Source organism: Capra hircus, chromosome 13, assembly GCF_001704415.2.
Source record: "Capra hircus breed San Clemente chromosome 13, ASM170441v1, whole genome shotgun sequence".
Classification (NCBI taxonomy): Eukaryota; Metazoa; Chordata; class Mammalia; order Artiodactyla; family Bovidae; genus Capra; species Capra hircus.
Genome location: NC_030820.1, coordinates 66,745,117 through 66,769,443, shown reverse-complemented (window position 1 = coordinate 66,769,443; position 24,327 = coordinate 66,745,117). Strand labels below are relative to the sequence as shown.

Genomic DNA, 24,327 nt, shown 5'->3' with positions numbered 1-24,327 from the left:
AATGTTAATTTTAGCTGAGGATGTGACGGACAGAAAACTCCGATGGCTTCTGTCTCCTAGCCTAGTGTTCTGCTTTAGGCAGAATGGCTGGGCAGAAAGCATGGACTAAGGGAGCCATCAACGCGGAGCCCAGGTATGGGGCAGAGAGAACAGGCTGTGTGGGCTAGCTGCTCAACAGCGTCACCATGTGGCGGTGAGAAGAGCCACAGTCGCAGTAAATACACAGGAAGAGGGTGGACTGTGAGGAATCACTGCTCAACAGTGACACCATCTTGCAGTGGCAGGAACAACACCCCAATGAACAGATCCACTCTACGGACCGCCCCCTGACATTAGGAAGCAAGACGCACTCCTTTTGGACTAAGTAAATCCCAATTATTCTTAGGCAGTGTGGAATGAGGGGTGTCCTCAAAAAGGGACAGTGGGACTTTCTGCTCAGGAAGGCATGTGGGAGCTCAAAAGGTTTATTAGAGAACTAAAAAGAGGTGATTATATCTTGGCCACACCAGGTACAGGCAATAAATGAATGAATGGACATAAAACAAGAAGAAACAACATGATCACCAGAATTCGAAAGAAAAAAAAAGGTTTTTTTGTTTTTTAATGTAGTATGAAGCACAAAGAGAAATATTGTGATTACCACTGAAACGCAGTTCCTGGAGGAAGTGTCCCTGCAGCCTTAGCCCTTGAAAGAAACAATTCCTAAAATACACACCACTCAGTTTTCCAAAGGACCAAGTTTCATGTTTAGATCATTTCTGAATCTGAGTTCAGAGAAGTTGGCAAGAGTCTCTGAGTCCCGAGCTAGAGAGGGAAGCCTAGAGAGGGGGCAGCCTGTGCCCCAGGGGCCTGTCAGGAACGGGTGCTGATAGCCCTGCACCTCCTGACTGACAGCCCCCCGGCACCCATGGGGTCTTCAGCTGTAGTGGACATCTGCACCGAACAGCAGGAAATCCTGGGGGAGAGATGAGAACGCCATCAGCTGCCGGAAGAGCATCCCTCATTTGTGAGGGTGGGAATGCTGGGGTTTTTACAAGAAAACTTTGGGAGCTTGCCTGCTGGGAAAGAGAGAGCCTTTCTGCTGACAGAGAGGCAAGAGTGAGTGGGGGGCGGGGGGCTGGCATCCCGCCCCTACGGTCTGCACACTAGCGGCTGCCCATGCCCAGGAATCTGTCAGCAGCTTCCCTGGCAGCTGTTTTCTGCTCAGACGTGGAGACCCCCGGGCTGCCGTGAAGGCCTTCATTTGTCATCCCTGCCTCCTGGCAGCTCCAGGGAGCCCTCCTTGCCATCAAGGCTGCAAAACCACTTCTCTTTTGCTCCTTCCTGCCCTTCACTCAAGAATGTTCAGAAAGGAAGGAATTCAGTTGTGCCCAGGGGGTCATTTTTTATTTTAAGGATGAACTGGGTTAGATGCAGGGGACGTGGGGGATGTGTTTCCTCTGCTCGCTCAATTAACTTCTCTATTGCCTCTTAGCCCTGGGAGTTCTCCCATTAGGTTGAAAGAATTGGGGACTGATGGACTGGATGTTGGGGGTGAGGGAGAGTGAGGAATCTGGGTGGGGGTTTCCCATGAGGGTCATCAAAAAGCCCTGGATTGAGGTAAGGAATCCAAGAGTGGGTGATGGCTTCCTTGTAGAGTTATCAGCTCTTTGGGACATAGTGGTGTAAAGAGCTTTAGAATGGAGACACTGAAGAAGCCAGCATGTATACTTCGGGCACATAGAAGAGACCGGAACCTCGGCCGGGTCACACAGAGGTGACTGTTGTGCTTATGCTGATGGAAGTGACCAGGGAGGAACTTCTTTGGTGGCCCAGTGGCTGAAACTCCATGCTGGTCAGGGAAATAGATCCCACATGTCATAACTAAAGAATTCACACGCAGCAACTAAAGATCCTGCATACTGCAACTAAGACCCGGTGCAGCCAAACAAATAAATATTAAGAAAAAGAAGAAGACAGTGACCAGAGAAAGCAATTTTGGGGGAAAGGCAGAGGCCAGGGCGGGAACCCTGGAGAACTCTCTCTGGGAGGGGAAGAAGGAACCAGTAAAGGAGACAAATAACACAGTGAGAGGTGGCTGGAAAACCTGGAGAGAGAATCTTCAAAGCTAAGAGAAGAAAGTGTTCCAAGGATGGGGAAAATAGTGCCAGATGCTGTTGGGGTCAGACCAGGGAAAAGGGAAGAGGAGTCTGTCCATTCCGGTGTCTTAATCTGCCAGACACTGACCAAGGGCCTGGAAGGACGCTGGATGCAAAGGAAGGCATGCGTCACATATCTGTCAAATATTTAAATGCATCCACCTTATAAAGGAGGCTTGGGGCCACCAAGTGAGTTCCACTTTTACCGAGTATCGTGTGGGAGTGGTACAAGTCAGGGGTTAAAAACCGGGACCTGGCTTTGACTTTGGACTTCATTTAATGGCGGTGTGGCGTCCCTGAGCCTTAGCCTCTCTTCTGTTTAGCAACACACGCTGCGGGAGTGTTGGAAGGGTCGACAGCGCTTGATCCAGAGCTGGAGGAAGGTGGCTATCGAAGTAGGCGATTTGGCAAAGGAGACCCTGGAGACTCACCTGGTAAGGCTGAAGGATCAGGTTGAAGAGCTTGATGTAGGCGGGCAACGGGAGAGGGAAGCCTCTCTGTAGCTTCTCTGCATTGGAGATTAAGGCAGAGGTTAAGGTGAAGGTGCCACCTCTGATGGGAGGGGCCGGGGGAGGGAGAGGGCGGGGCCGGGACTCGGGCAGCCAGTCCGCAGCCTCCCTGGACCAGCGCTCCGGGCTCTGGGAAGAAACCTAGGCAGGCAGAGTCTGCCCAGAGTCTCCTCTTCTCTCTCCTCCACTGACCTCTGGACACTGCAGACACAGGAATTCCCTCCCTCTCGGCCCCAAGACCACCCGCCCGAGGGTGCCAGCACTGCTGGGGCACCCCTGGCCCGAGGACAGCCGGGGCAGCTGCTTGCTGGGGTGTGGAGGCCTGGAGATCCCTGACGGATGTGCACATGAAGCCCCTCAATGTTTTGGATGAAACCAGAACTGGGTGGTAGCCAGGAGCCAGCTCCCCACCCCACCACACTCTGGCATGGACCTCTGGAGAATTCTAAGCTCCAGCCTAGTCCCTCAGGTCATTATGAAGCTGCACGTGTGAAGGCAGGAGAAGCCAGAGTCGACATGTAACAATCCGTTGTCTTCATTCATAATTTCTAAGTGGCCTAAATCAGGGGTCCCCAGCCTCCGGTGATGTGAGGTGGAGCTGATGTAATAATAATGGAAATAAAGTGCACAATGAAGGTAATGCGCTTGAATCATTCTGAAACCATTCCCTCCCACGCCGTCCATGGAAAAATTGTCTTCCATGAAACAAGTCCCTGGTGCCAAAAAGGGTGGGGGCCGCCGGCCTAAATGTCCTCATCATAGGGTGAGTGGCCCTCTATTTGCACCCTTGCACCTGGCTCTGCAAAGGTCAGGGGTTTCACCAGTGAGTGAGCTGAGTTGAAGCGTTGTTAGCCCAGGTTAGCCCTTCTTCCTTAGCCCTTCTCTCTTGGAAAAAGACCAAAGGTTCTGGCTTCAGAGATGGGATCGAATTCCAGCTTCGTCTCTTACCTCCTCTGTGACCTGAGAACCACTCATTTCTCTGATCTCCCATTTCCCTCCCATGAAAACTGGAGGTATTATTCTCCATCTCAACAGACGGTCTCATAGTTCACGAAAGAGGAACTCAACCCTTTTCCCCTCCCTTTTCTGGGCCAGGTGTCACTTGAGGTTCATTTGAGGAGACTACCTCCAGCCTCCACACTGGGGGCGGGATAACCCATGGCTCTAAGATCCACCCCCCTCACCGGGACTGAAAATCAATTCTTCCTCCAAAATTCCTTACTGTTAATCACCGGAAGCACGATGGTGGGCACGGCGTAGTTCATGACAGACTGCAGCAACTCAACCTGGGGATCGGGAGGACAGGACCCACGTCAGGGCATTGGGGCATCAGCTGTCCTCTGTCACCTGCCCTTCCACCCAGAACAACCTCAGGAAGAACTGCTGAGAGACGGACCCAGGGGTGACCTGGAAATACTGCAGCTCAAGGTCACCAAAGTGATCTCTTTTGGTTTAAAGATTCCAGATGCAAATCACATTCTAGACTTGTAGGGGGCAAGGCGGAAGCAAGGAAGGTCATCACAGAGCACTGAAAGGTGACAACTTTTGTGTAAGAAAATGCATTCTCTCAGACATTGCAGGCTAGGGGGCAAGTTAAGTCAAACTTTCAGAGGGCTATTTGGCGATGCTCATCAGAGGGCTACTTGGTGATGCTCATCAGAAACCTTAACAATGTGTGTGCCAGGTGGGCCAGCAAACATGCCTCCAAGGCATTTATCCTAAAGAAATGAGGTAGTGCAATAAATAGAACCAAAACAATAAAAGCAACCTACAGGTCCAACAATTGTGGAATCATCTGTGGCGGGGGGAGGGGGGGTGCGGGGGGTGCGGGGGCGGGGCGGGGAGCGGGGCGGGGCTTTCGAGGTAGCACTTGGATAACAAGAGATACTATGTAACTATTTAGGGCTTCCCTGGTGGCTTAGATGGTAAAGAATCTGCCTGCGATGCAGAAGGTCCAGGTTAGATCTCTGCATCCGGAAGATCCCTTGGAAAAGGGAATGGCTACCCACTCTAGTACTCTTGCCTAGAGAGTTCCACGGACAGAGGAGCCTGGTCCATGGGGTTACAAAGAGTCAGACATGACTGAGCAACTAAAACTTTCACTTTTCATATGTAATTATTAAAAATGATCTGGCAGAAATGTAGCATCACTGACTCAGTGGACATGACTTTGGGCAAACTCTGAGAGATAGTGGAGGACAGAGGAGCCTACAGTCCACGGGGTCTGGAGCGGTTCTACAGTCCACGGGGTAGAAAAGCATTGGATACAACTTAGTGACTGAACCCAGAACAGCAACAGAGATATATTGGGTCAACCAAAACATTCATTTGGGTTTTTCCATAACATCTTACAGTAAAGCCTGAACAAACTTTTTGGCCCACCTGAGAATTATCAACACAGATTTTTTTGTGACCTATTTTTGAGTTTAAAAAAAGCAGGCTAATGTATAACTAATTCACTTCGCTCTACAGCAGAAACTAACACAACACTGTAAATCAACTGCACTCCAATAAAAATTAAAAAACAGAAAAATCAGGCGACAGAAACCACGTAATTCCATCCTGTTATTAAATACGCATTGAAAAAAGTCAGGAAGGATATACACCAAATTATTAAGTAAGTGGTGAAAACAGGAGTGATTTTTATGTTTTGTTCTGCAAATCTGTAGGTTCTGACTGTTCTATAATGTACATGTTTTGCTTTTGCAATAATAAAAAAAATTCAAAAATAATGTAACACCTTCGAGATGATGGTCTGTAGTGGTGACATTTACAATTTTTGTTTCTGAAATAATTGAGTTTCCTTCCCCCAGCTGTAATTCCTAGGGCTGATCAAATGTGGTGCCCTTCTTCCCATGAATCTGGGAACTTTAAATTTTTATTTTCTGCAGAAGCAGAAGTTAGTTCTGGCATCAGTCAATCCATGAAAATACAATGAGGTTGCTTTGGGTCTTTCTGTTTGTTGTAATCTTATCAGATGGGAATGGCTGGCTGGATTTCCATCGGATTTGGAGGGGATGTTGGGACTGACTTCAAGGCTGGGTGATGGGGGTGCATTTCAGAGATCTAAGGAAATATTCTCCAGAGGTTTGGCAAGAGGCTCTCTGGCAGATTCGGGTGGTGAGCAGTAAGACACGGTGGGAAGAATTAGCATCTTTTAATAAAGAAGGAAACAACCCACTCCAGTATTGCTGCCTGGAAAAATCCCATAGACAGAGCAGCCTGGTGGGGTCGCTTAGAGTCAGACAGGACTCAGAGGACACGACTTAGCAACTAAATAACAACAACAACAACAACAAAAAATAAATAAATAAATAAATAAATAAATAACAACAACAATGGAAGTCACAGGAGCAAGGCTCATTCAGGTTGGCTGTTGAAGAGCATCTGACCTGCTGTTTATAGGGGCAGCTCCCCATCAGGGCCAGAGGGTATGATAGGAGAGGGAGCAGCTAACCTCCTGTTTTTAAAAATAGATTTTGAGGGGATGTGGACCATTTTTAAGGCCTTTATTGGATTCATTACAATATTGCTTCTGCCTTATGTTTTGCTCTGCTTTGTTTTGGCTGTGAGGCACGTGAGATCTTAGCTCCCTCACCAGGAACTGAACCCGCATCCCCTGTATCGGAAGGTGAAATTGTAACCACTGGATTGCCAGGGAACTCCCAGTGGTGAGTCTATTTGACGACAGTGATTCCAGGTAGTGGAATCATCTCTGTGGGCTGGGGAGATACCTGTCGTCTCCCTCCCATCTGCCCTATTCTATTTGTAAGTGACTCTACCATTCATTCACTCATCTGCTCAAGTCAAAAATCTGGGAATCATTCTTCATTGCCTTCCCCCTCTACCATGCACAGAAAATCTCTCACCAAGTTCTAATTCTGTTTCCAAAGTATGTTTTCCATCTGCCATCTTTCTCTTCCTTCCTGGCCTTGTCTCAGCCTCCATCATCTCTCACGTGGACAAACGCACCAGCCTCCCCAAGGCAAGGATCCTTATGCTCTGACTCATCCCCCATAGTCCATTCCCCCCATTTCTGCAGGGGCATCTTTTATAAAGTGTAAATGGGATCATGTCCCTCCCTGCATGCAACAGTTCGCTGGCTTCTCACTGCCCTCTGAACACAAGCTACTCTAGCCTAGAAGGCTCTGGGTGGGCCCACCCCTGCCTGCCTGCCTGCCTGCCTGCCTGCCTGCCTGCCTCTCTCTGCCCCCTACTTATCTTGTTTCTCCAGCCACACTGCTTGCCCCCATTGCCCGAACAAGCCAACCTGTTTCACCACAGGGCCTTTGCTCCTGCTCTTCCCTCTGCCTGCAACATCTTTACCGTGTGGACTCCTTCCGCCCAAATATCACCTCCCCAGAGAGGCTTTTCCTGATCACAGGCTCTAACCCTTAACCTCCCCCATCACTTTCTACCCCACCTCCACTTAGTTTTTCAAAGCATTGATCGTGGCTGAAATGATCTTCATTTCTCATTGTCTGTTTCTCCCCTACAATGGAAGTTCTAAAAGGAGTTGTTTTCTTGTCTAACTCATTAGCACATCCCCATCCGTGGAACAGGGCCTGTCACATAGTAGGTACTCAGGAAGGTAATTCACTTGTTCATTCAACACACATCTGTTGAGCAGATTCTCTGTACCTGATTGTGTACAATTAATCCCATTTAAAACTCACTACACTAACTCAGGCAGAAATTATTATCCTTGATTTGTAGGGAAGGTATGAAATTTGTTGAGTGGAAGTGACTTGCTCAGGGACCATAGTTAGTAGGTTTGAAGCTGCAATTCCAGCTCAGGTCTCTGTGCCAGCAATTGTGTGTGTGCGTGTGTGTGTGTGTGTGTGTATGCGCGTGCACGCTCAGTCATGTCCGATTCTTTGTGACCCTATGGACTGTAACCCACCTGCTCCTCTGTCCATGGAATTTCCCAGGCAAGAATACTGGAATGGGTTGCCATTTCCTCCTCCAAGGGATCTTCCCGACCCAGAGGTCAGCACCCTATCTCCTGTGTTTCCTTAGTATAGGAAAAATTGTAGTATATGTAGAGTTCCCTTCTATGTGTGGTTTCAAGCAACCCCAAGGTCTTGGAATATATCTGCTGTGAATAAGGTGTACTACTGTATTCAGTTAAGCTGTTCAAGAGGAAATAAAGATTTCATCACACAATTCATTGTGACAAAAACCTAGACTATCCCCCTTTGCTCAAAGGTAATATGACCGTATATATCTTTTATGATGCTACGTCTCCAAATGTACTTGTCTCTACTTGGTCGTAGAGACATGGAAGGCAGTTGTGCACAAAACCCACAGTGCTCCTCCCCTCATTATTTCACATGCAAATTATATGCAAACTAATCAGTGGTCTGTCGAAATAATGCTATGAGCCCAGGTGGCCCTCAGGACAGTTACCTCAAGATCAGAGGAAGGAAGGAGCCACCAAGGGCCTCAGACTCACCGAGAAGGGGCCGATGTCTGAGTGCTTCAGTTCCAGGAGCAGCCTGTGAAAAGGGGAGGGGAAAGCTGAGACCACCATTTGCCTGACCCATATTAGAATTCAGTTATTGGGGAGAAGGGCTTCCCAGACGGTGCTAGTGCTAAAGAACCTGCGTCCCAGTGCAGGAGACATAAGAGCCGGGTTTGATCCCTGGGTTGGGAAGATCCCCTGGAGGAGGGCATGGCAACCCACTCCAGGATTCTTGCCTGGAGAATCTCCTGACAGAGGACCCTGGGTTGACAGAGTCAGGTACAGCTGAAGCAACTTCACACAATATTGAGAAGGGGCACTAGTGGGTGTTGTCTGCTCTTCCCATCCTGTATCCATTCCTCCTTCCTCTGGTGACAGCTCCCTGATTTTTGCTTTGGGACAGTCATCTGTTCCCTACAATGTTAATACTGGGTTCTGGGCTGGGCTGGCCAAAGGGCAGAGTCTACCTCCGCTGCCACAGCGATTGCTTCGAGAACTGACCACTAACCCATGCTGGTCCAAGGACTTCTGCTGGAAATATTGGGAGTGAGGTATTCTCTTTTCTCCAGCAAAATTAGCTGGTGACCATTTTTGCCACCACTCGGTGACAGCCTGCTGGGAAATGAAGCCAGTATCGGGGAGAGCAGAGCCAAGAAGAGAGTCCGAGTCCTAAGTATATCATTTGAGCACCTGGATCTACGTGTGTCTGAAACCCTCAGACTTTTGAATAATTTGAGCCCATGAACAATCCCCTATTTATGGACTTTATGGCATCTCAACAATGATCCAGCAGAAAGGTAAATAAATGGCTATTTAATGAATCCCTTTTATTCACTTTGTTGGATGCTATATCCCACTGAATTCCTGTAACACCCAAGAGACAAGGGCCATCACACTCCCATTTTACAGATGATGTCCTTGACAATCAGAGAAGACAAGCAATCTGCCCAAGGGCACGCAGTTAACAATCAGCCAAGTAGAATTTCAGCCAGGTCTCCCTGATGCCAAAGCTTCTGTTGTCTCCAGTACCCTACAAAGCTCGGAAACTCTTGCCCTGTGGAGTCTCACCACCCCCCATTCCTGCATATTTTAGAAAGTCTGTGTTCAGCCATCACCCAGCTGTATTTCCTCCAGCTCCTCTACTTGAGAGGCCCACAGGTGTTTCCAGGAAAATGAAATCCACGTTTCCAAAGCAGTAACACTTGTCAAAATGATGCCAGGAGAAATAAGCAGCGTGCAAACCTCAGGAGCCAAGCTCAAGGTTAAGAAGGACAGCTCTGTGCCAGAGAGAAGGCAGAAACAGGCAGGAATGTGGGTCAAGACTCAATTTAAGCAGAGTGAAAGTGAAGAAGCGGTAGAGGCCAGGTCGGAATGCAGGGGTCATCACGTTTGCTCTGGTCATCTCCCTCACTCTCGATCTGTGTGTGTGTCTCTCTCTCCCTCTTGCCTCCTTTGGTGTCTTTCTGTCTCTCTGACAGTCTCCCTGTTACTATGTCTCTGCACCCATCTGTCTGTCTTGCTCTACTTTCTTTCTCAGTGTTTCTCCCTCCCTTACTGTGTCTCTCTGTGTTTCCCTATCTCTTTCTGTCTCTTCCTCCCATTTCTGTATTGCTCTTCTTCTGTGTGCCCCTCTGTCTTTCTTCCTCTTGCTTGTTGAGCACTTATTATATCCTTCAAAGCGTTCTAAACATCACAACACATATTAATACAATGATGTGGCTGGCAAAGAATAGTAATTGGACTTATTTTACCAGCCAGGGAAAACGGCTAAATTCTGAAGAGTTCTATGCTTGCCAAAGGTGAGCTGCACTTGAAAGGCAGCTGCCTCAGCCTCTGAGCCCATGTTCCTAACCCCCACCTCCTCTGCTGGGATTCAAACCCAGGCACGGATTCCAGAGTCTCCTGGCAGGAAGTGGCTGATGAAGCCCCAAGGATGAGGTGTGAAGAAGTTGAAGTGGGTTTCCAACTGTCAAGGAAGGCCAGGGACGTGGGGTGGCTGGAGGCTGGAGCAGATTTATCAACTGGCACTGCCCAGTCATGAATGGACTAGGATAGGGGAGTGACCTGGGATGCGAGGGTTCAGTGCCAAAGCTGGGTCACTGCAGACAAACCGAGATGGCTGATCACCCTACGACGTGTGGTCTTGGGCGGGTCACTTCATCTCTGAGCACCAGTTTCACTATCTGCAAAATGGGGATATTATACTTACTGTGCCCTATTTGAGGTTTAAATGGGATGAATGACCACAAAAGCTTGGAACTTTGTAAGGTCATTGTGAACTCACAGGCACCAAGATTGGATGGGCAGGACTTCCCCAGTGGTCCAGTGGATAAGAATCTGCCTGCCAACGCAGGGCACATGAGTTCGATCCCTGGTCCAGGGAGATTCCACAGGCCATGGGACAACTACTGGGCCTGCGCTCAAGCCACAGCTACTGATTCACATGCCCTAGAGTCTGTGCTCCCCAACAAGAGAAGCCCGAACACCACAACTAGAGAGTGGCCCGTGCTCGCCGCGATTAGAGAAAGCAGACTCACAGCAGCAAAGCCAAAAGAGAATGGATGGGCAGGGCCCTCCTCCCATGCCCACCGGCCCACTTACTTGTCCAATCTGAGCTCTCCAATCAGTCTGTCGGACCTGGCACCAACAACCACAGAAAGGTTCAAGTTCTGCAAAGCAACAAGCCAGGGAGTGAAGTCCACTGAGCCAGAATCCTGGGGCTCCGCAAAGCCTCCAAGACCAGAAGGTCTGCTTTACGAAGACCCAGCAGAAGAGCCCACATTGCTGGGTCAGACCCACAGAACCCATGGAAGGGAGGAGTCTTCCTTTCGCCAACTTTGTGCTTGTTATGAGTCCTGGACTGTCAAACAATTATCATTTTTCTCCCCCTGCTTCTGGGACCAGTTCAGATTCCCAGGCCACTCCCATGGGCTGTAGGAGACAGGCTGTGAGGTAGGAGTCCAGGCCAGCTCTATTTCACATTCATTTATTTAGTCATTCAACAAACGTTTACTCAGAAAACCAAGGCTCCCAACCTCAGCTTTCCTGTCCACTGTCTGTGTGACCTTGGGTGACCCCCTCAGAACCCACTGAATCTGCAAAGTGAGGAAAATGGGTCTCAACTTGAGGTTGGACAGACCTGAGTACCTGCTTTTGGGGACAGTCTGGCCCTCACCTCCAGTGGCCAGAGTAGGTGCCACCAAATGTTTGTGGAGTGACAGAGTGATCAAATGAATGAATGTACAAGTCAACCATGGGATGAAAACTTAAATAAGTGAAGGATTAAATGCACAAAGGAAGGAATAAATAAAGACGGGCATGGATGAATAAGTGATTAATGAATGAAAGAACAAATACACAAAGGAATGATCCATTGAACAAAGATATAATAAATGAATAATGGAATAAATGTGTGTATGAACCAGCAAAGATACAGTAGATTTCAAGTTAGCAGTTGAATGAATAACTGAATGACTAAATAAATGAATGAACAAACCCACAAGTGCATAACTGAATAGCCAAAGGTATGCATGAACAGATTGGAAATAGTACACCTGTTTCAAGCCAACCACAGAATGAATAATGGAATGAAGAAGTCAGAAGACAGTGGCTCTGGACACACAGTGCAGGTTTGAGTCTGGGTAGGCTTTACACCAGTCCCCCTGGCTCCCGGGGCAATGCTCTGAGCCCTGTCCAGGGCTGCCTGTCTGCTCAGACCCGGGATCAGCTTACCATCTCAAGCAGGAAGAGGGGGTCCAAGGAGGAGTTTGGGAGGATGGCAAAGGCCTGGGTGTCCAGGACAAAGATGAGGTTAAGGCCGTTGGGGTTCACGGTGAGTTTTGGAGGCAAAGAGGCCCAGATGAAGAGCTGCATCTGCATGTCAGGGAACATCTTGGCCACCTGCAACCCACAGGGGATGACCGACAGGAGAGGCCACTGATTAAAAAGTGTCTAAATGCTGAGCACTGAAGAATTGATGCTTTTGAACTGTGGTGTTGGAGAAGACTCTTGAGAGTCCCTTGGACTGCAAGCAGATCCAACCAGTCCATTCTAAAGGAGATCAGCCCTGGGTGTTCTTTGGAAGGAATGATGCTAAAGCTGAAACTCCAGTACTTTGGCCACCTCATGGGAAGAGTTGACTCATTGGAAAAGATTCTGATGCTGGGAGGGATTGGGGGCAGGAAGAGAAGGGGACGACCGAGGATGAGATGCTTGGATGGCATCACCTACTCGATGGATGTGAGTCTGAGTGAACTCCGGGAGTTGGTGATGGACAGGGAGGCCTGGCGTGCTGCGATTCATGGGGTCACAAAGAGTCGGACACGACTGAGCTGAACTGAACTGAAATGCTATCTTGTCCTGGTCCTGCAGGAGCACTTCCAGTGTCTTCCTACTGTTGTTTTTGGCAGTGCTGGATCTTCACTGCTGCACGAACTACTTTTCTCTGGTTGTGGTGAGTGGGGGCTACTCCCTAGTTGTGACGCACAGGCTTCTCATTACAGTGGCTTCTCTTGTTGCAGAGCGCAGGCTCGGGGCGCTCGGGCTTCAGCACTGCGGCTCCCTGGCTCTACAGCACAGCCTCAATAGTTGTGGCGCACGGACTCAGCTGCTCCGCGGCACATAGGATCTTCCCAGATCATGGATCACTGAACCTGTGTCTCTTGCATTGGCAGGCAGATTCTTTGCCACTGAGCCACCAGGGAAGCCATTGCTTTCGGAATAAATTGTAAAGACTGTATAATTCAGCACCTGGCATCCTGCCAACCTCACCTCATGCCGACCCCCTGCACCGCTTCTACCACTTGCCCTCTAACTCCACCCAGAAGGGACTTCTTTTCCTCAAATCTGACTCGCTGTCTTTGTATTCAGTTCAGTTCAGTTCAGTTGCTCAGTCGTGTCCGACTGCGACCCCATGAATCGCAGCACGCCAGGCCTCCCTGTCCATCACCAACTCTCGGAGTTCACCCAAACTCATGTCGATCGAGTTGGTGATGCCATCCAGCCATCTCATCCCCTGTCGTCCTCTTCTCCTCCTGCCCCCAATCCCTCCCAGCATCAGGGTCTTTTCCAATGAGTCAACTCTTTGCATGAGGTGGCCAAAGTATTGGAGTTTCAGCTTTAGCATCAGTCCTTCCAATGAACACCCAGGACTGGTCTCCTTTAAGATGGACTGGTTGGATCTCCTTGCAGTCCAAGGGACTCTCAAGAGTCTTCTCCAACATACATCAACTCAATTAATCAATCGCAGCTTTATGACGTGAAGCCCTTATTACTGCATTTTATGTGTGAGAATACTGAGATATAGGCAGAACAGGCTCAGGAACATAAAACTAGTAAGTAAGGGCCGGAGTTCAAACCCAGATAGATCCCAGGAAGAGATTTATAATTCAAAACATCTTTTTGGATGGAATAAAAGTATCCTGAAATTAACTTTAAAAATTGCACTCTGCTCTCTTTCTGTCTAAAACTCCTTGCACTCTCTGTTCCCTCTCCCTGAGTGTTTATCCTGTGTTCCTCCTTAGCTTGGCTCTTTCCCTTCCTTCAAGCCTAGAGAGGAGTAGAGGGTTCAAGGAGGAACAAAGGAGAGCTTTGACAACACCCCCATCTCGGCTAGCCTCCAGTCCTCCTCCAGGTAAACTCACAGCCTGAGTAAAAAGAATGCAACTGCTATGCAAATGAAGTTTCCCTTTCCCTGACCCCTCTATGTGTTGCAGCTCCTCCACACCAGTACTGTCTATATAGAAATTTCTGGAAGTGTCACTGTTAAAGAGGCTATTATGGACTGAATGTTTATGTCCCGCCTGCTCAGCAAATTCGTATACTTAAGCCCTAACCCCCAGGGTGGGCTTTTCAGGTGGCTCCATGGTAAAGAATCTGTCTGCCAAAGCAGGAGCTGCAGGAGACCCAGGTTTGATCCCTAGATCGGGAAGATCCCCTGGAGGAGGAAATGGCAACCCACTCCAGTAGTCTTGCCTGGGAAATCTCATGGACAGAGGAGCCTGGCAGGCTACAATCCATGGAGTTGTAAAGAATATGACACGATTGAATGACTTTCACTTTTTCACTTATCACAGTCTGAGTTGTTTTTCTTTATTGTTTCGGGTGTCTGAGCAATCATTTTCTCTCTCTCCACTGGATGGGAGCTCCAGGAGGGCTGGAATACGGTCTGATTTGCTGGATGCCCTGCACAGGGCCCCAGAAATGCAGTGGGCACTCAGAAACTATCTGTTGAATGGATGAGCCCTCAGGATCTACTCTCACACCTGGTCACATGAGTGCTTGGGGCCTTTCTCTGCACTGGGGATGAGCTGCACAAAGCTATGTCCACAGGCTCAGGCTGGGTTGCCTCTTGATCAGAACGGGGGCAGCTCTCAGCAGAGCTGTTCTCAGCTCCCCCCAGGCCTCCTCATGAGATGACTAAAGGGGAACAAGTCCTTTCTCACCTGGGGTATCAGGGTTCCAAAGAATTTGGTTGTCAGGCGGAACATGGATTCCTTTGGAATCTGTAGCGAGGGAGGAAGAGAAAAGGATCTTGGAAGATTATGTTATACATTGGGGGGCAAATTCAATATGAGGGGTGAGAGAATGAGTACATAAACAAACCGTGGCCAGATCACGTATGACCGAAGAATGCTGACCCAGAATGGTCAGTGACTGCCAGCTTCCCTAACTTTTGCACTGGAAAAATCAGATATGCTTTTCAATCCAATCACATAAGATGTCTGGCTTCTGTTAGCCCCACCTCCAGCTTGCCCATATTGACAACCTCTGTAAGAGCCTACCCAGCGCCCTCCCTTTATTTAACATGAAGCGTTCCCACCACCACCACCACCACCCCCGCCCCTGTGTGCCACTGAGTCTGCCAAAGGCAAGAGTTCTCATTGGGATAGTCTTTGTTTATCTCCACAGGGGGACAAGTCAGGGCTCAGCATCCCTTTGATGCCTCTATAGAGGGGGAGAATCTGGCATCTCTTCTGAGAGCAGCAGAGAAGCCCCGTGTGGCTGGTGAGCAAGGTGAGTCCCATTGCCCCTAGACTTTGGGGAGGATGGTCATTTCCTCATTCTATAGATGGGCAAACCGAGGCCCAGAGCAGGACTCAGCCACAGATATGGAGACAAAGACCTGGAGGATGATGACCATAATGGTGATATGATGGAAAGACTGGATTACAGACTGGCACACAGCAGGGACTCAGTCAATGTCAGCTGTTATCATTAGGACTCAGGGGACTTCCTCCACACTCATAAACCCGTGCTGGGGCTGCCCAAGTAATCATAGCTCATTCAACCTTCCTTACACCTTTTGGAGGAAGATACTATTATTAGTGTTTTACAGATGAGGTTCTTAGAGGCTGAATAACCAACCTAAGGTCACTGGCATGGAAAAAAGGGGAGCTGGGGTTTGAACTCAGGTCTGGCTGACTCCAGAGTTCAGACCTCGATGTTCCTGGCTGTGAACCAAGACTCAGATCCAGACCATCTACTGCACCCTCTTCCCAAATTCACTCCCATCTGGCCTTACCATGTCGTCTCTGAGGGTCAGATTCAGGGCTCTAGCCTTCTGATACACGAACCCGGCCGTGTTGAAAAAATACTCAGAGATGCCCAGGTACACCATGCGGTCGTGGTCAGTAGGAAAGGCCAGTGCTGGCGGGGCAAAGGGTGGGGGGCTGCGGTGGGCCAGACTGAAAAACTCACCCTGTGGGCAGAGGCAGCAGAGTGAGCCTGAGCATCCTTCAAGAATTACAATTCGATGTCTCCCTTCCAGGAAAAAAATAGGCTAAGGATACGAATCCCAGATTCACAGAGGAGAAAGCCATGGCCTGAAACTAACAATAGCATTGCATGCCTCCTGGTGCTAATTTCTAAGTGTTTCCCCACCAAGGCTGTGTGGTAGATGAGATTGCCTGCATTGTACAAGAGAGGATGCTGAAGTTTCCCAGGTGGTTCAGTGGTAAAGAATCTGCCTGCCAATGCAGGAGACGCAGGTTTGATCCCTGGGTTGGGACGATTCCCCTGGAGAAGGAAATGGCAACCCACTCCGGTATTCTTGCCCAGAAAATTCCACAGAGGAGTCTGGTGAGCTACAGTCCACGGGGTCACCAAGAATCGGACACGACTGAGTGTCTGAGCACACAAACACACACTGAGGCTTGGGGAGGTGAAGTGGCTTGCCCAAGCTCACTTAAAAGGGTGAGTGCCAGAGTCAGTGATTGAACCCAGACATCTGGATTCTGGCAAGCACATTCCTAACCATGCCATGGTCTCTGCCTCAACCTTGCAAATAAGTGCAGAAATTCTCCTAAAAGAACAAGGAGAATTCTGTTTGTTTTCACTTATCAAATTAGCAAAATATTCAAGAGAGAGGTAAATTGTTTTAAATGTGTGTGTATTTTAAACTGATACTATCCAGTTTTTGGTGAGAGTATTCATGGGCTCCTGGGGAATATGTTTACATTTCTGAAGAGCAATTTGGCTACGCATTGCAAAAAACAGATCATTCACTTAGCTGAAAAACAATAATGTTGAGTTATAAAATAGCAAATTGTCGATGGATACATATGTTAGAATACTATTTATGTAAAATTGTGCTTTAGTCACTAAATCGTGTATGGCTCTTTGCGACCCCGTGTACTATAATCCGCCAGGCTTCTCTGTCCATGGGATTTTCCAGGCAAGAAAGTTGCCATTTCCTTCTCCAGGGAATCTTCCCGACCCAGGGGTTGAACCCAGGTCTCCTGCACTGCACGCAGATTCTTTACCAACTTAGCTATGAGGGAAGCCATTTATGTAAAATTAAAGGCCTAGAAAACATACTATATAAGAATTATTGACACCAGAGATAGAGAGCAAAAGTATAAAAACTCAGGCGAGAAGGACACATAGGGACGTCATCCGCGTGATACTCTGAGGGGTAGAAGGTCCCCAAGGGGGCCTCAGCTATTTACTTCTACAATATTTCATCTCAAAAAATATTAAAGTTAAATATGACAAAATAGTAACACTTCTAAAATCTGGGTAGTGGGTATGTGATAATGTGTAATATTCTCCGTACTTTTGGATCATTATTTGCCATTAATGATCATGACACCCATCTTATAGAGTAAATATCATGAGCAACTCTTAAAAATAGCTGCAAAAAAGACAAAAAATAAAAATAACAGGTGGACTTTTGTACCAACCAGGAACCATCTCTAATATATATCACTAGTCTCTGATGGTGGGAGGGATTGGGGGCAGGAGGAGAAGGGGACAACAGAGGATGAGATGCTTGGATGGCATCACCTACTCGATGGATGTGAGTCTGAGTGAACTCTGGGAGTTGGTGATGGACAGGGAGGCCTGGCGTGCTGCGATTCATGGGGTCGCAAAGAGTCCGACACGACTGAGCGACTGAACTCAACTGAGGTGAGAAAAGCAAGTGAAGAACAATGCAAACAGATTCTCAGTAAAACTAGATGGGCTTTCGTGTAAGTGTATATGAATGCTCTGCTGCTGCTGCTGCTGCTAAGTCGCTTCAGTCGTGTCCGACTCTGTGCGACCCCAGAGATGGCAGCCCACTAGGCTCCCCTGTCCCTGGGATTCTCCAGGCAAGAACACTGGAGTGGATTGCCATTTCCTTCTCCAATGCATGAAAGTGAAAAGTGAAAGTGAAGTAGCTCAGTCGTGTCTGACTCCTAGTGACCCCACGGACTGCAGCCTTCCAGGCTCCTCCGTCCATGGGATTTTCCAGGCAAGAGTACTGGAGTGGGGTGCCATCGCCTTCTCCGATATGAATGCTCAGGACCAGATTAATACCCGCCATGGCTGACAGCTATCACCTCTGGGCAGGAGCCCCGAGTGGGGGTGGAGGGGGGCAGTAAACAGGACATTCTCATTTGCTAGGGATAATCAGGCATTGTTTTAATCCTTTGTTCCATCTTATCACTTAAATTTTGTTACAAGTATACCATTTGGTCCAGCCATTTCACTTCCAGAAAATAATCAAACATGGGCAGAGACCCAGCTTACAAGGATATTCATGGCAGCTCTGGTTACACTTGTGGAAAAAATGGAAAGAGCTCAGACATCCCAAGAGGGGGCACTGTCTGCGTACCTTATCACAAGCTGTCCACTGAAAGACCCAAGAACCAGTTAAAGGACTAGGAGAGAACATTTCATTGATAGACGTATACCTTGCACTGTTGTAGCTTTAAAAGTTGTAAAACATGACTTGTATACATACATATGTTTATATATGTTGTTTTTGTGTGTATTTGTTTCCAGGCCTACATGTGTGTATTTTTGTTCCTGCCTCTTTTACATGTGTGGGTGTGTGTGTGTAATTTTCTGTGTCTAAGCAGAGGAAAGGATTGGCGGGTTGGAGAAGTGTAATTTGTGTGTCGACATACAGGTCTCAGTCATATTATTAGGGTAACTTCTCTTTTCTTCCCCCCTTCTTTCCCTCCTATTTATTTCTTCTGCTCCTATGTGGTTTCTACATTTTCTTTTGGACATTAAATGTATTTTAGAGAAAACAAGCAAATAGTAAACAGACACACCAGTTGTGGAGGGACTGAGGTACATCTGGAGGGGATTCAGAAAGTGGGACATATTCTAGTTGAGATGGGGGAAGGCTGCTTGGGGCATCGCAGCCCAGACCCACTGGAGGATAAGAAGAAGATGGCTGGGAAGAGGAGGGGAAGGAGGAGAGGAGAGTCCAGGCAGAGGGAATGGACAGGATGAAGACCCTGAGGCGGAAATTAGCTGAAGTGTTGAGGAGGTGCAAGGCCAGTGAGCCTGGTTGGAGGGTAGAGAGTGAGGGGGAAAGTGGCATGAAATGAAACTAACTCACTCCATCCATCCAACCATCCATCCATCCAACCAACCATCCATCCATCCATCCATCCAACCATCCATCCATCCATCCATCCATCCATCCATCCATCCATCCAACCATCCATCCATCCATCCAACCATCCATCCATCCATCCATCCAACCAACCATCCATCCATCCATCCATCCAACCATCCATCCATCCATCCATCCATCCATCCAACCATCCATCCATCCATCCGTCCATCCATCCATCCATCCATCCACTCATCCAACCATCCACTCAACCATCCATCCATCCAATCATACATCCATCTATCCAATCATACATCCATCCATCCATCCAATACACATTTACAGAACACTTATTACACACCAAGCATAGTTCTAGGTGCTGTGTATGGTAAAGAACAAAGCAATCACAGCCCCTTCTCTTTCACCATATTGAGGGAGACAGGCTTGTGACTGTGGTCTGTGTACATGAGTAATAAGTGCTGCTGAGAAAAATAAAGCAGGATATAGGGGAGGAGGAGGGTACTGCTTTAGCAATGGTGGTCTGGGAGGGCTTCTCTAGGGAGAGGATACTTGAGCAAAGACTTGAAGGAGGGAAGAGAGCGCTGCTGTCAATATCTGGGTGAGAGCCTCATGGCTAGAAGGAGCACAAGTGCAAAGGTCCTTGGGAGGGAGCAGTCATAGTGCATTTCAGGAACTGCAGGAAAGTCAGTGTGATTGGAGCCAGGATAAGGCATGGAAGGTGGACTGGGGAGAGTGGTGAGGATGGATAGGAAGGGGGTGAGGTCATTGTAGATTTGTTTCCAAGGATGATGGGAAGCCCCCAGGTGTGGGGGTTCTAAGGCAATGGCGTGAGGGTGTATGATTCTTGATATGAGTCTCACCTTCAGCAGCCCATCCAGGTTATCGGCTGTGACTCTTGGAGGTGCCACCAGCGAGTAATCGACCCCAGCCACTTTGTCTAGTTTGGTTGTCACTAGGGGGAAAGCAGATGGACCATGAGCTGGCTCCCCATGGCAGCATCTCTGGAGCCTGGGATGCAGTCAGCATCTCCTAAAGGTAAATACAGACCTGCAGTGCTAATTCCATTCCCACTGCCTCCAAGGAGCCCTCCTCCCTGAGCGCCCTTCAAAGGAAAACGAGCCCACACCGCACATTCACAGAAACATCAACTCCTTCCCATGGCTAAAGCCGAGTCAAGGAACAGAATGACTTGGGCTTAAATTGAACTCTGTGTGACCTTGGACAAGTCCTTTCACTTCCTCTGAGCCACCTGTTTTCATTTGTAGGATGGGGTACTACTAACGACTTTGCAGATGCCCTGTACATGGTAGGGGTTCAAAAGCCAGAAGGGGTCATTATTGCAGTGATAACATCCCAGGCTGAGCCCAAACTGGCTTCAAGTCTGATTGGTTTCTCTGTTTCCAGCATTAATCAATGAGGATTAAATGAATATTGGTTTCTCCTTTAGCCCTGCTGTCCCATGTTAGAGGGAATAAACTGAGTCTCAGAATACGTAATTAGTTCTGGATGGCAAAGCTCGTGAGTGACAAGGCTGGGACTCAAACCAAAATCTTCTTCCTGCCCGGTGAGGCTAAACCCAGGACCCTGCAACTGTGTTGAATACACCCAGCATGAGCTCTGCACCTGGAGGGGCTGGGTCAGTGCCCGGAAGAAGGAAATGTATCTGAAATGGACAAGTACCAAGTGCAGGCCACACTAGGCTCTGTGGGGAGGTGGCCCTGGTAGAAGTTTGGGGCACAGGCTCTGGAGTAGGAAAACCTGAATTTGGGTCATATTTCTGCTTCTTACTGGCCCTGTGAATTTGGGCAAGTCATGGCTGTTTCCTGGTGTAAATTTGGCAGAAAACAGTGATCTCAGTGCGGCATTGGGAGGCCAAGAGGAAACATTACTGCTGGGTACATGACATACGTCATGGGTACATGACACAGTTGGCCAGATGGGTCTTCCTGCACCTTCTGCAACCCTTCACAGTTTACCACGCACATGGGGAAAGAGAAGATTGTGTCCATTTCAAAGATATGGAAACTGAGTCCTTGAGAGGGGAAGTGACCAGCCTCAGATCTCAGATTAGCTATGTATCTCTGGCTTCAGGGGGTTGTGGGTACTTGTTGTTTGTAGGGAAACCTTGTAGGGTTTCTCTTCCATTTAACTCCTGGACCTGCTACAAGGACCTGGCCCCAAGCGATCTGATGCTAATTACCATTTGAAAATAACCTGCTCTACTTATTCTCACCCAAGCCCAGGCCTGCCTAGGAAACTTGCTGACTCTATCACACTCTCCCTATCTCCCTTCTATCCCAACTTTCCCCTCCCTCTTCTACCCCAACTTCCCCCTCTACCTTCTACCCCAGGTCACCCCTCCCCTTCCACCCTAGCCTTCTTAGCCCTGCCCATTTCTTACCTGGCAGTGTCTGGAAATAAGGTTGCAGCTTGGAGGACACAGTACTAGTCACCACCTCGCAGATCTTGGGAGAATAAAAGAGAAGATCAGTGAAGGCTTCCTACAGTGGACAATGTCTTTGGGAATAATTATCTGTACAGGTTTTGCTTGTCTTGAATGTTTCCTTGAAAATCATGTAGCTACTCAACCTTCCCTTTTCCCTTTGGCCACCAGGAAGCTCAGAGTCCAACATATAGCTTGGAAATAGTAGCTGTATATGACTGTATGGGGGCTTCCCAGGTGGTGCTAGTGACAAAGAACGTGCCTACCAATGCAGGAGGTACAAGAGACATGGGTTCTATCCCTGGGTCAGGAAGATCCCCTGGAGAAGGAAATAGCAACCTCCTCCAGTTATCTTGCCTGGAAAACCTCATGGACAGAGGAGCCTGGTGGGCTACAGTCCATGGGATCACAAAGAGTCAGACATGACTGAACAACTGAGCATACATATGACTGTATGAGATGCAATCTGCATTTTATTTCCTACTCAGACTCTAAAACCCATTTTATAATCTACTCTGCTGTGCATTTTGACCACCATGCATGGGTATTTTTTTCTTTTAATGTTTGACAGAGTGCTTTCAGATAGATGGTTGATATCTCCTTATCCACATTGTCAGTGTCTTTGACTGGAAGACCAAGGTCTCCCATCTGGAAGACTGCACAAGCCTCCTTGGTTTCCCCAAGAAGCCTGCCCCTGCTCTTGGCCCCTCCAGCCATTCTCATGGCAGCCAGACTAATTGTTCTAAAGCACAGATCTGGCCAGGTCATCCCCTTGCCTAAAACCTTCAATGGCTCCCCACTGCCCTCTGGAGAAAACCCAAGCTCACTTGGCTTGGTTCTGGGGTTTCCTGGAAGCTGATGGTTTATTAACGGGAAGCTAGCCCAAGAAACCACCCCTTTTCTCAGCTGAAGAAGTTGGCTTGTAGGGGATGGGGGTTAGAGTGAAAGCAGGCTTGGGGGGACACACTGATCTGTGTCTGTCCTTATATCAGTTCCAGCCTCAGGACATAGCTTGGCTACACTCTAGTCTAGCAGCTTCATCAGCTGGACATTTTCTGGGTGGGGCTCACCACCAAGGTGGAGAAGGCAATGGCAACCCACTCCAGTACTCTTGCCTGGAAAATCCCATGGACAGAGGAGCCTGGTAGGCTGCAGTCTATGGGGTCGCAAAGAGTGGGACACGACTGAACGACTTCACTTTCACTGTCATGCATTGGAGAAGGCAATGGCAACCCACTCCAGTACTCTTGCCTGGAGAATCAATCCCATGGATGGAGGAGCCTGGTGGGCTGCCGTCTATGGGGTTGCACAGAGTTTTGAACACGACTGAAGCGACTTAGCAGCAGCACCACCACCACCAAGGGGGTTCTGGGGTGGGGGATGAGGAAGCAGGCCGGAGGGGTATGAGGGCTCAGCAGGAAAGAACAGTAGCTTCTCTGCAGGGAGGGATGACGTGGAGGAGGGCAGAGGTGGCTCAAGCGTGGGGAAGTTTGCTGAGGGTGCGTGACATGAACCTTAGTCTCTTGCTAGATTCCCAGGAAAATTGACATGACACATTGTAGAGCTGGACTTGTGCTCCCTAAGGGCTGTAGGGAACTGCTGAAGAGGTCTAGATGAGAGCGGAAGTGTTCAGCAATGCGTGAAGTTTGTGGACACCACGGGCCCCACCCACTCTGACGGGGGCGGGCTGAAACTCTAAGCCCCTCCTACCTTGCTGGTCATGGAGTTTTGGAGCGAAGACTCGATTCTTTTGTGGAAGAGTTGGATCAACCACCTGGATTGACATGTGGGGACAGGCGTGAGGCTTTCCAGGTACTCCCCAGGCTGTGCTCAGAAGGCTGCCTCATCTGGGAAGCCTTCCTCCCTCTTCCGAAGAGGCCTAACCGCCCTCATCCCTGGGCTCCGACTCTGTACACCCCCCCATCAGACCCTCCTTCTGCTGTGTTCAGCGACTGGTCATGAGGTTATTTCTTCCACAGCGGGAACCCTGCCCCGTCTCAGCCTCATTCCTCACCACTCCCTCTTTCTCTGTCCTCCAGCCCCACAGTTCGGCCATGTCCTCCTGTGTCCTCTGCTTCCTCCCACCACAGGACCTTTGCGCACGCTGTTCACTCTGCTCAAAACACCCACTGTCCCCAGTCTAATTGATTCTTACTTCTTTTCATCTCAATTCAAATGTCATTTCATCAAAGAACTGGGCAACCACCAGACTAGGTCAGAACCTTCTGTTCTATGTGTTCACCACACTTTCCTCTTTTTCCTACTTCTAATATCCTTTTGTAATTCTTTGTGAGCCATTCATTAATGCAATGATTTGATTAATGTCTGTCTTCTCCACAGGCTGAAGCTTCAAGAGAACAGGGAGTGTGAAGCTAAGAATCTGGGGGCTGGGAGTCCTGGATTGAATTCCTTCTCAGTTCTCATTAGGTATGAAAACTCAGGCTACTTCCTATTCTTTCTGTGCCTTGATCTCCTCTGAAAGTGGGGTAATAATAGACTAACCTCGCAGAGTCTTTGTGTGGACAGGATTGGATAAGGCTCATGTCTGAACAGTGCTAGGCATCCATCAAGCCTCCAATCACTGTCAGCAAGGCCAGCTTTTTAGTGACCACTGCCCTTTCTTGAACGCAATGAACAAGCCTCATGCACAGCAGTTTCTTAGTTGATATTTGTTAATTGGATGGAGAGATGAATGCCTACAGGCTTGTGATAAGGACTGTATAACTCAGTGCAATTAAAGTGTTTAGTGCAGACCCTGCAGTGCTCAGTAAATGTTTGCTGAATGAATATTGAATGAGCAAGGGACCCTTCAAGGCAGGGAGGGTGTATTCCATCTGTGAACCTTTGTCCCTTCCTTACATCTGAGACCTGGGACAAGGCTGGCATGGAAGTAGCATTTGGGATGTGCTTTCTGAATACAA

General features: G+C 48.6%; 1 protein-coding gene across 5 annotated transcripts in view; it reads right to left on the bottom strand.

Annotated features, from left to right (window-relative positions):
• The window catches only part of BPI (bactericidal/permeability-increasing protein), a 49,518-nt gene continuing 25,655 nt past the window's right edge, over positions 465–24,327 (bottom strand). For 2 of the 5 annotated variants that reach the window (XM_013968845.2, XM_013968840.2), the window contains exons 6-16: positions 23,117–23,180; positions 21,365–21,428; positions 19,824–19,915; positions 15,634–15,810; positions 14,555–14,614; positions 11,844–12,011; positions 10,713–10,780; positions 8,103–8,145; positions 3,870–3,933; positions 2,570–2,646; positions 605–955 (exon numbers count right to left, since the gene is read on the bottom strand). In XM_013968845.2, the coding sequence (XP_013824299.2) occupies positions 917–955; positions 2,570–2,646; positions 3,870–3,933; positions 8,103–8,145; positions 10,713–10,780; positions 11,844–12,011; positions 14,555–14,614; positions 15,634–15,810; positions 19,824–19,915; positions 21,365–21,428; positions 23,117–23,180 (916 nt within the window). In that variant the 3' untranslated portion in view covers positions 605–916. 5 annotated transcript variants of the gene reach the window in all.